The following is an 11,866-nucleotide window of genomic DNA, read 5'->3' on the forward strand; positions in this document are numbered from 1 at the left end:
ATTAGGTGAGCATTTCATTAGTGGGCACTTATGAATGATTCTGGTGCGGAGTTCAATTCTCGGAGTGCCCCTTGTTTGAAAGGTGTTTAGCACTGACTGATTTGTAGGTCAAATCAGACTTTTCTTTGGTATACAAAGGTACAGAGGAAAGACAAAGCTGGCTTGGGCTGACTTTGTCTCAGTGCTAAAGTAGAAAGCCAGGATGGAAAGCAGTATCCAAAGAAAAGGAACCACTAAGGGGGAAGAAATGGGACCCTTGCCGGTGCGATTACTTTCAAACACGTCTGAGTGGCATGTCTGCACGAGCGCCTGGATCCTGCCTTATAAGTCCGCGGCATGGATCCCCCAAGATTTCTGACGCTGCAAAAAATATCTTCCTGCACCCACACGAACGGGGATTAGAAGAACATCTCATCCCGTTGATCTCGTTGATCTTGATCCAGACACAAAACAGGTCTTTGCTTTGTTGCACACACAAGTCAATGGAAAGCTTCACATTCCGATCTTAGGAGAAAGATTCAAACTGGGAAAGAATGAGAGAACTGTGCACCTACCTACTTATCCAAGACACAAGCCAAAATTGCTGGGAGCGAAGAGAAAAATGAGAAGAACCTGTTGAGTGTTGTGTGTGTGTGTGTGTGTGTGTCTCCCCTTTTCATTGCGCGTTTGTGCTCTGGGACTTGCATTTCTCGACCGGGTACTTGACCGCGTTCTTCTTGAGCTTGCTGAGTGCCGCCTGGCCGAGGTCCACTCCACACACATCGGCCAGCCGGACCAAGTAGAGCAGCACATCCGACAACTCTTCCCCGAGGTGCTCCTTCTCGGCCTCGTTCCAGTCCGGGAGCCCCCGCTGGACTTCGCCTTTCCATTGAAAGATCTCGGACAACTCACCCACCTCGCCAACCTGAAAAAAAAGGAGAAGAAAAGACAATGGCTAAAAGTTTGGTACTAATCAATCGCGCTCCACTCAAGCATCCCAAACACCACAAGGCCAACGTGAGGAGCAAACACAGAGCGGCAAAACTGGCAGGCGACCCAGCCAAAGAGAGAAAGAAGAAGAGAAAGGAGAAAGGAATAAATAAAAGCGATCGCTCCATCCCATCCTCAGAACAAAGAAGAAGCAAATGAGAAAAATATGTTCTCCAAAAAGCGGACAAAACCACCCAAGCTCCAGGCACCCCCATTGACATTTATGAGCGAGGGTCGATTCGCTCTAGAGCTAGAAAACAATGCTCGCCTGGCCAGGGGCCATCGCCAGGGACACGGGCCTCCCAGCCAGCGCAAGCAGCAACAGTGCAGTCACACAGGTCACAAATCAGAGACATTCTCTACAATCAAGGCAGGAACTCTCCGTGATCGATCGGAAGAAGAGAAAGAAAGCATTTAAAAAGCCTCTCGCCATCAGGCAATCGAGAGAAAGAGGAAGAAATATTTTCGAAATATGTCCGAAATATTTCAATCGCTAATCGATCGAGCGCTCTCTCGGGGCAGCGATTCTTACCAGCGCGAGCAGGAGATTGCGGGGGCTGTGGAACTGATCCCAATCGCGGACGCGCGCAAACTCCTGTAACTTGGACCTCAGATCCTGGAGCGAAACGAGCGACGCATCGGCAGCGCCCGGGGGATCTTTCCTGCCGCCCCCATTCATTGCGCAACTCCACGAATCGGCATCCATGGCGAAATATTTCGCCCGCGCTCTCGCCTAGTTCTAGAGGAAAAACCAAGCGCCAATGCAAAGAAAGAAAGATTAGGGCGTAATACGACCTAGACCATTGCTACAAACGTGTCGACAAGATTCCCCTCCCCAATCATCCGATCCTCCAATCAGGTTTCTTCCCACGCCTTTGAATTTACTTTGACAAGCGTGACTGCGAATTTACCGCGGCGCGTACGGCAGCTGGGACGATGCTGGTACAACAAACTGGAGAATAATATAACACCTAAACTTATGGTGTAATACACAAGGACGAGAATGTATCAATCAATCAATCAATCGCCTTGAAGTTATGCAATGAAGGAGCGTACGGGTATGATAGTAACAAGACTAAGCATTATATAAGCATGATTATCTTAGAGAGATTTCCAAACAAGTGTCCAAGTAACCAAGATTCTCGATCACGGATATGCCTCTCCTCTAGATCCAAAAATCACCAAATTCCCATTAGCTAGCAGGCAATCGGAGCCTTTTCTCTATGTTCTCGAGTTGGGACTCTGTAGCACGAGATTGCAATTGCTTCGCATTGTCCACTTATAAGAACTATCAGCCGAGATTAAGCTGTTTCCACCCAGCAGATGCGAGCCAAGAGCGTTCTAGAGCCACTGATTAGTGATGTACTATAGACCCAACAATCTTTTATATCGCTGTCAAGCCCATGAGGCTCAAGATCATCAAACTTGTGATTATCAAGATTTAGGCGACGAGAAGCTGTAGAGCAAAAGCTGGTTAGGAAGTTCGAGCTGATAGTCAATTCCAATATATTCAAGAACAATATCAACACGACAGAACCAACGTTCTTGATCTACTAACTCTGTCGCACATATCCAGTATATTTTGCCGTAGGTTTTGGCCAAAAACTCTTTGGATCGATGATCCATGGTACACACATCCTCTCGTAAAACACTCTACTAAACACTGATGCTCACACACGTATTCTGTGCAAGCATCACGATAAATTTCAACAGCCCGAAATGAAACTTTATCACGTATATGTATCCTTTCTACCATGGTTCTTACTTGAGCATACCATACAAGAGTCTCATTCTAAAAATCCCATGTGGTGGTGCATAGAGCTGAGAGATTAGAATGAGAGCTGCTAGAAGAAACGAATTGTCGCCGAATAAAAGTGGCTGAAGTTTCGGAAAACTAACTGAAGCTCTATTTTACCTGCAAGCACATAAAAGGCAAGGACTTAAAGCTAGACTGTTGTTTCCAAGCGTCAGGAGAAAACTTTTTGGAGTTGGAGTTGCAAGGTATTTCTTGGAGCATTCACCCACGGAGTCCCAGGGATTGCAAATCTCCATAATGCGGTCAGTGCATATTCGATCCCCACCCTCAGCCAGAATGCATATTCGATCTCACCTCCGATGACAAGAATGGCATCAGGAGAAGAACCATCTCGAGAATCAAATCTCAAGACCACCTGTTCGAGAAGATCTCTTGGAGCAAGCATCACGTAACTTAGCTCATACCTGGAAGGATGACTCGACCATTGAGTAGTCAATCGAAGACTTGTCAGATCTAAAAAGGTCACGAACCTGGTGTGACAGATCTCCTTAAACTGGAGAAACTGTAAAGAGATTCTCCTGTAAGCGCCCGATCTGGCGTGAAAGTCTTAAAGCTGATGAAGCTCACAAATTTAAAATGATCTGATAGGAATGAATGAGCACAGCGGCAAAATAGAATGTAGGTATATTAATAATAGTTTTGCGCCCCGCTTGAAGCATAAGACCACAATGCAATAGATGCCAATGGAAATCTTTCCTCTTGTCTTCAGTCTTGAATACCTTTCACCAATGCCAGCACTTGTGACCACACGAGAAGCACGCCTCCCGAGAAGCACTTGCGCAGCCTGAAAACCGTGTCTGGGAGGGCGTTACGTCTCCTTGCAGCAGCACTGCAAACCAGTCAAGGAGCTCAACATGAAGCGGCTTAACACCGTGATCTTTTGCAAGATCAACGCGTAGCAGACAAGTTAGCCACTGGCAGTGACTTGACTTTACCTGAGTCCAATGAGGTATGCCCTCCTTGTCCAAACTATACAAAGAAGAAAAGCAAAGAAGCTTTGGAAGAAGAATTTCACCGGGCACGCAACGGGTAGTTAAATTCTAGAGAGGAAAAAAAATGAGGAAAAGCTCACACCTCGTTTATTTGGCAGAAGCTTTCCCAGCAGCCGTGGCGCAAGACCCACCGCGTCACACTCGTAGAATGATTGCTCCCGGATTGGAGCTTCTCTTGGGCCATGCCAATCCACTTCCCTTTGCGATGCTAGAGGTACCTTGTACTCCGACCGAAGGTTAGGGTGCGCGCTAGTACAAACTTTGCTCGCGTATGGCGAGAGCGCCGGTGCTAGGCAGTGCATGGCGCCATGGCGAAGGTGGAGTGACGGGTGGATTTCGTGTTGAGCCATTTCTCAGTGCCAGGGCCAGCCCAAAATGTTTCGTTCTCATGGTTTCTAGCCTGCGCTTCAGGGCGGGTGTGCTTGGAGATTAACTACCGTCGTGTTATTTATTCTAACAAAGAAGAAAGCTTCATGAGCAACCTGGTTCACCAGGTGGCTCATGACAATGTGGATGTGAAAGTTATTTTGTTAAACTTTACTGTGATGATCTAATTATCAATGTCTACAAAACTAAAAACCGGCATTTTCTTTTGTAAATGAAAAGAAAATTATATGCAGATTTGCGGGCAGCCATGTCTATTGTACGTATAAATCTGTTAAGGACGGCCATGTATTAATCAATCAATCAAAATTTTAGGCAATATCAGCACAATTCTCTTAGAGAGATTTCCAAACAAGTGTGGCCGTGTCTGTTCTGTAAATGGCTAAGTAACCAAGATTCTCAATCACAAGAGCGTATAACTTCTTTTGGATGGAGATACTTTTGCTTGACCACGCCTCTCCTCTAGATCCAAAAATCACCAATTTTCCATTAGCTAGCAGGATTAAGTAGCAATTGGAGTCTTTTCCCTGTGTTCCCGAGCTCCATGTGATTATTCCCCTGGGACTTTGTAGTACGAGATTGCAATTCTTTTGCATTGTCAACCTATAAGAACTATCAGCCGAGATTAAGCTGTTTCCACCCAGCAAATACGAGCCAAGAATGTTTCTAGAGCCACTGACCAGTGATGTAGTATAGACCCAACAGTGTCTTATATCGCTATCAAACCCACCAAGCTTTTCATCCTTGTGATCATCAGATGTATTAACCGATGAGATGTTGAAGAACAAAAGCTGGTTACTCTTTGGAAGGTCTAGTTCATAATGAAGTCCAATATATTGAAGAACAATGTCAACATAACCGTACCAACGTTCTACATCCCATAACTCTTCTAGTATCCTGTCGCACATATCCAGTATATTTTGCCGTAGGTTTTGGCCAAGCACATCTTGGATCGTTGGACGCATGGTACAAATACCTGGGGTCTCGTCAAACACTCTACTATACACAAATAAATAGACATTAACAAATGTATTCCTATCAAAAATCACGACAAGTTCCATCGTTCTTCCAGCCCCAAATCGAACATTATCACGTATATTCCTCACATAGCCTCGTATTCTTTCTACCACTGCTCTTACTTGTTCCACGGTGAGCATATTATGTAAGGCTCTTATTCTAAAAATCCCATCTGGTGGTGCATAGCACAAATCCAACTGAGAGATTAGAATGAGAGCTGCTAGAAGAAATGATCTCATACTTGACTCGTGAAAACTTTCTTGTGAGATGAGATCCAATAAGACTTAAAAAAACTTGCCTTGAATTGTCGCCAAATGGAAGTGGCTGAAATTCCAAGGCTCATTGAACCAGTAAAGCTTGTTTTTACCTGCAAGCATAGAAGGTAAGGTTTTAAAGTTTAGATCGTTGTTTTCCAAGTGTGATACTCAGGTTTCTGAGTTTTGTTTGTAGCTTGGTTAATGCCATGGAAGAAAAGTTGTCTATTTGTGAGTTTGATAGAAGGTTCAAAATTTCTATTCCATGGTTTGCTAGGCCAACTTGGTGTGATGTGGAGATGTGTAGATATTCCCTGGGAATTGTGGGAGAAGAATTTATGCTAGAGGCTAATAGAAAGCTAAAGGAAATCAGAAGAAGGGTAATAACAAGAAATGGTTCACCCCTATTTTGGAGCAATTAAAAGTGTTTAAGAATGCTTTTGAAGTGTTGTTAGTGAGCAATGAGGAGTTGATGAGTGTTTGAAAAGTTTTCACTTGGTTTTTAGTGAGCTTTGATTATAGCACATGAGAAATCTTTATTTGCATTTCTCACAACTCACTAGATTCTCACTTGGGTATACTTAGAGAAATCTATGTGGTACAGTGCCTTCTAGTTTTGGCTTTGGCAATAACTAGGGAATAGGGTTTCATGAATCTTTATATGGGGAGACTATTGGTTGGGAGCATATGGTGGAGGGCTGGGTCCTTGAATTGCTACTTGGAACTCCCATTGACCTTGCGCTTCTATATTCCTAGAGGGATTTGCTACACAATAGGCTACATGGAAGAATATTATGGGCTAATAAAGCAAGTTTGACTATATCCCTATTTTGGTATCAAAGGTAGTAGAATATTTAATTGTTTTGTTATGTACTTAGAGAGATTTATAGTGTTTTCTAGAATTAGTAAGAGGGTCTCTAAGATTTTTAGGAATGAGTATCCTGCTACACTTCTAGAAGGATAGAAGATTGTTCTAGGAAATTTGAGTCAAAAAAAAAAAGAAGAGCAAGCCAAATAAGAGGCAGCAAAAGGATTTTGGCCAACTTTCAATGATCCTATGAGAAGTGTTGTAATGGTGTCATGAGCAACAGCCACACCAAGAGCTAGGCCATCATGAAACTCAGAGGAAATGCTTAGCTTTCTAGGAGCTGCCAAAAAGGCTTTAAATGACTATAGAGAGTTGTGAAGACATTAGATTCTTTAAGGAGGAAGAATTCCAAAATCAAGGATTTGCATTGAATAAAGAGAAGTTGCTACATGATGATTTTGCTTCTTTCCATAAGGCTAGAAAGCCTCATAAAGAAAAAGGGTGTAAATTTCAATTGGCATTTGGTGAAGGAGGTTAAGGATAAGGCAACTTTATAATGCCACAATAGAAGATTCTAAAAGAAATGGAATCATGAATCTAGTTGTGGAGGTGAATGTAATAATTATAAGGGACAAAGATAATTTGGGTAATTCCAATAATAAGGATATTAAAGGGCCAAATGCATATAGCAAGGATATGCAGCCAGGAGGTGAGGCATTTGCCTCAAAAATAAGTTTGCAACTGAGTGGGTTGAGAGAATCTAGGGAATGCTTCTAGATCATTTGATATAGGAACCTTTGTTCTAGTCAAAGTGTAGAAGAGTGTGGACTATTCTTAAGCTCATGAGCTAACACGAATTGAGCTCAATTTTTAATTATAGTTTAATTAGAATATTATAAATTTAAAAATATTAAAGTTTTGGGAAATTTAATAGTTTTAGAATACTCTCCATATTATATAGATAAAAATATTCTAAAGGACACTTCTTGTTTTAACAATTTAAAGTAATCTTGAATAAGAGGAGGATAAGCCTCAAGAGTCGATGCGACTGGCCTTCGAGGATTTTAAATTTAATAATTTTTTAATTTTGACGAACCTGATATTTAGTAGCCAGAAAGTATAGAATACAGATTTAATAAAGTGATAAAATTCTATATAAAGCTATATAACCATTTGAAAGGAATATAAATTTTTTGTATATAAAAGAGAGATTTAGTTTTTCACTAGAATACATTTTTGAGGGGTTTGTCATAGAATAGTGTCTAGAATTTATAAATCTTCACTGCACTCTCATTCGAAAAGAGGGAAATACAAATGTCTATGGGTTTTAATGGTAGTAATTTTAACTCTAGCAATTTTTCTTCCCAAAGTAATAAGTCAAAGGTTAGGAGTTACAATAGTTAATAGTATAGCATAATTAAACCACATAAGAGAAAGAAAGAGAAGATAGTGATTATAAGTTAGAGATAAATGCAATGACAAAGGGTGTAATAAATTGGGTGCAAAAAAATGTCCTTCTACTTGTTTTACAAAATTGCAATTCCATGACTTTCAAGAAATGCTCTATTTGTTTTTTGGTTTTTAGTGGAAATAATGGCAACGATTAATATGATAACATATGCTTTTGTAACATATTACAACATCACTCCTTTAAAAGACTATTGTGAAATATTTTTTGAGATGGTAAAGACAGAAATGGAGACATGAGTATTAAGTATTGAAAAAAGAATAATTCATAAGTATATTAAATGAAAAGTATATTTTTTTAATTAATTATAAAAAGTATAATAAGTTTATATTATTGATAGAGAATAAACATCAATAGTCTTAGAAAATCTAGTTAGCTCCAAAAATCTTCTGCAATTCAACAATGGTAAAGCTTGCCTAGTGTATATAAATGTCCACTTTAGGATCCTAATGTAAAGTGTTGATGAAGATGTAGTATATATGCTTGTAAAGAGTATATACCTTCATATATTCCTCACGCTTAGTAAAATTTGGACATATGCAAAAAAGAAAGTTTTAAATAGCAATTGTATACTTTCAACCTTTTATTTTCTTCATTGTAGGAGTGGTGATTGCTTCGTGAAGAGAATCTCATACTTAAGAACTTAAGCCAAGTTTATTTTACTTTGCTTTTGCTTAGATAGTACTAATAAATTTAACTACTTTACCTTTTTTTGCAAGCCTTTTATGCATCTCTATGGGAATAGTGTAGCGCACGTGGTTTTTACCCTTTATCATATGGTGAATTACCATAGGATAACCATGAAGTGAAATTTAAACCCTCTATATGCCACATGTCACATACCACATGCCATGTGTCCAAAGGACAATGGTGCGGAACCTGAGTTTCAGAGCCTTGGGCTACTGAACAAAAAAACAAAGTTAAACTCCTAGCATTGAGCCAAGGAGTGATGGCACTGAAGCACAAAACTACTCCCGAGTGTATAGCTTAAGGAGAAAGGGGACAAGAGCATAGAGCAACTTCGAATAGTCCTAGAGTATTTAGCATCCTAATGCTAGGACTAACACACAAAATGGAGCCAAATAGAGTTTAGTGCTACTTTAGCATACCAATGGCATAATACGAGGAAATGGGTACTCCACTAGCTAGTATAGTGTGGAACTTGGGCTTAGATTTAAGCCGGACGCAGAACAAAGACAGATGTTTGAAAAACTAAGGGAACATTAGTTGTATACTAAAGAGAGCAAATATGACTTTGCTCAACAAGAGGTAAAGTTTATCGGGCATGTGGTGGGTAAGGACGAGCTCAAGGTGGACCCTAAGAAGGTCCAAGCGATCCAAAAATGGGAATGACCATCGAATGTACACGAGTTAAGGGCATTCTTGGGGCTATGCAACTACTATTGAAAGTTTATTAAACACTATTCGAGAGTAACCATGCCTTTAACAAACCAAACGGGAAAAGGGAAGATGGTATGAACAGTAGAATGCGAGGCGGCATTTGTCCACCTCAAAGGGAAGTTGAGGAAGGCTTCTGTATTGGTATTACCAAACTTTGGTAAGGACTTTGAGGTAAAAACAGATGCTTTAAACTTTGCATTGAGCGCAGTGTTAAAGCAAGACAAACATCTAGTAGCATTCTTCTCGAAGAAGTTGGACAATGCTCAGTGAAAGTGGTTTGCCCATGAGAAGGAATTGTTTGTAGTGGTTAAGGCGCTCAAGGAGTGGCAACACTACCTTGGGAGACACTTTAAAGTTTACACGGATAATGTGGCAATGAAACACTTCTTGTCACAGCTTGACTTGAGAGGGAAATAGGGTCAGTGGGCTAATGCTTTGGCCGAGTTTGATTGCAAGATTTTGTATAAACTTGGGAAGAGCAATATCGTGGCAGATGCTCTTAGTCAAGAAGCGAGCTTGAAGTTGGCGATATCTAGCATGACAACAACCTTTTGGATGATGTCCAAATAGCGCATGAGAACGATGGTCTAGCACAAGAAGTGTTGCTAAGGAACCAAGAGGTGCAAGAAGCTCACTACAGAGGTGAGTTGCTAACGAAAGAGAAAACAAGTTATGCGGAATGTAATGAATTCATCTATTATAAACAAACGAGGGTGTATGTTCCAAAAGGGGAACTAAGGAAGGTAGCTTTAAAAGAGTGTCATGGCGGACTTCTTGCGGGATACGGCAGAGTGCCCAAGACGATGGGCTTACTCAAGAGAAAGTATCACTGCCAAATATAAATTAGGATGTCCAAGACTATGTAAAGACATGTCCAACATGTCAGTAGGTCAAAGCCATGACAAAGGCTAATGGGGGCTTGTTACAAAGCATCCCAATTCCAGATTGTCCATGGAAATATCTTACAATGAACTTCATCATGGGACTCCCCCCAAGTTTGATGCAATATTCGTGGTGGTGGACCGATTTTTTAAGATGGCACATTTCATACCCACCATAACAAAAGTGGATGCGGAAGGTGTGGTGAAGTTGTTCTTCAAACAAGTGGTTCGAAAGCAGAGAAGGCCATAAGAGATTATCTCAGATCGAGATAAGATCTTCATCAGTAGGTTTTAGAAAACTCTTCTGGAACAGTATCGCACCAAGTTGAAATTCAGCACAGCCTATCACCCACAGATAGATATTAGGTATTAAATCAAGTTTGGTGGCACTGACACTTCTTGATAGATGGACAAACTGAAAAGGTGAATAGGCAGCTAGAGGATTATTTGCAATGCTATGTCTCTAGAGACTAGATTGATTGGGTAAGTCATTTGGGTTTGTGGAAATGTGCTATAACAATTCACCACACTCGAGTATCGGGGTGAGTCTATGGGAAGTCATTAATGGGTGAGTTATTGAAGGTCCTGTGGAACTCGGTATAGCCGAGTATCATGGAGAGTTACCCACAGTGGAGGCATTCACAGCAAAAAGACTCAACATTTAGAATCTAGTGAGGGATTCTTTGGAATGGGTTAACAAAGGCAAATCAAATATGTGAACCAGAAGCGCAAGGATGTAGAGTTTTAACATGGGGAGAAGGTGTGGCTGAATACCAAGAATTTATCTCTTGAGGAAGTTGGAGGTCGTAAGCCACCTTACCAATTTGTGCCTCAATCTCGTAATGCCTTGCATGCTTAAGGGACTCAAGATTAGTTCATTTCCAGGAATACATGCATTTTACCTTCAGGTCAACTTTCGTCTGATCCCATATAGTAGTCTTGGGGAAGATGCACCTTGTGTTCTATGTGAACTTACTCAAGCTGTATTTTAAGGATTCGCTTCGCAAGGACCACGTAAAACTTTTACCTGAGGTTATCCAAAGGGAAGAGGAATACAAAATCGAGGCCATCCTTAATGTGTGTAAGAGCAAGCAACAAGGACACGAGGTGAAGGAGTTCCATGTGAAGTGGCAAGGATTTTCACATTGCGAAGCAACATGGGAACCGAAGGAGAACATAGTGAATGCGCAAGATTTAGCGGAGGAATTTTTGCAAGGTAAAACTCTATATACTTATACAAAATTCAATTAAAAAATCTATTTGGAGAAATTGAGCAATGTCATATGTTGGGACTTGAAGGCACACTGAAGGTAAGCTAATTAGCATGGGTTAGCTAGGTCAACTAGATGTAAGAAACTACTCTTGACTCACCATAGAGATGTCAAATCCGTAAATGCATTCTACAAAAGTTAGATTCGAGTCCCAACCCTTTAGTAAAGCAAGATTGAGTTCAAGTCCCAACCCCATACTAGGGCATTGTGCTCTTGGAGACGAAGAAAAAAAAAAAATTGCCTCTTATGTTGTGAGGAAGGAAGACTATGATTCTTGGGACGCATAGAAGTGGGATTGTCCTCAATAAAATGTGAAGGGGAAGGGTATAAGGACATTTATATTTTGTTGTCATGGGCTCTTGGTTGGGGAGGCTAACTTAGGCACACCACTAAGTGGGGGGATGCCCTCGGAGACATGGTCAATAAGTTATAGGATTAAAAAGAGGCATTTGATATGGGCATCGAATTTCTTCTATAGGGTGATAATAATTTTGTAAGCAACCAAAGGGAACGACTTGAGAGACGATCCATGGGGTTCAAATATAGAGGGAAAGGGCCCATGAACAAGAGTGCACCCCCTTTTCCAATCGGTTAAGGGTCTTGGG

The 11,866-nt window shown here is 41.0% G+C and overlaps 1 protein-coding gene across 2 annotated transcripts; it reads right to left on the minus strand.

The window, feature by feature from the left end:
- Positions 1–56: 56 nt before the first annotated feature.
- On the minus strand, positions 57–1,809 carry LOC9649362 (dCTP pyrophosphatase 1). 2 transcript variants are annotated; one of them, XM_024681487.1, is made up of 3 exons: positions 1,502–1,809; positions 613–904; positions 57–377 (listed from the first exon to the last, which is right to left on the minus strand). In XM_024681487.1, the coding sequence occupies exons 1-2, from the start codon at positions 1,673–1,675 to the stop codon at positions 656–658; spliced, it is 423 nt and encodes a 140-aa protein (XP_024537255.1). In that variant the 5' UTR covers positions 1,676–1,809; the 3' UTR covers positions 57–377; positions 613–655. The 2 variants fall into 2 exon arrangements, with proteins under 2 accessions (XP_024537255.1, XP_002976625.2); XM_002976579.2 differs by lacking the exon at positions 57–377 and having other exon boundaries at positions 443–904.
- Positions 1,810–11,866: the final 10,057 nt, after the last annotated feature.

The sequence above is a fragment of the Selaginella moellendorffii genome, unplaced genomic scaffold, assembly GCF_000143415.4.
Source record: "Selaginella moellendorffii unplaced genomic scaffold, v1.0 SELMOscaffold_31, whole genome shotgun sequence".
NCBI classification, from domain to species: Eukaryota; Viridiplantae; Streptophyta; class Lycopodiopsida; order Selaginellales; family Selaginellaceae; genus Selaginella; species Selaginella moellendorffii.

Bases quoted from the DNA above. Each gene is read 5' to 3' on its own strand.
- LOC9649362 (XM_024681487.1), bottom strand. From the start codon at position 1,675: ATGGATGCCGATTCGTGGAGTTGCGCAATGAATGGGGGCGGCAGGAAA. The intron at 905-1,501 runs GTAAGAATCGCT...CTTTTTTTTCAG, and splicing joins GCAATCTCCTGCTCGCGCTG to GTTGGCGAGGTGGGTGAGTT.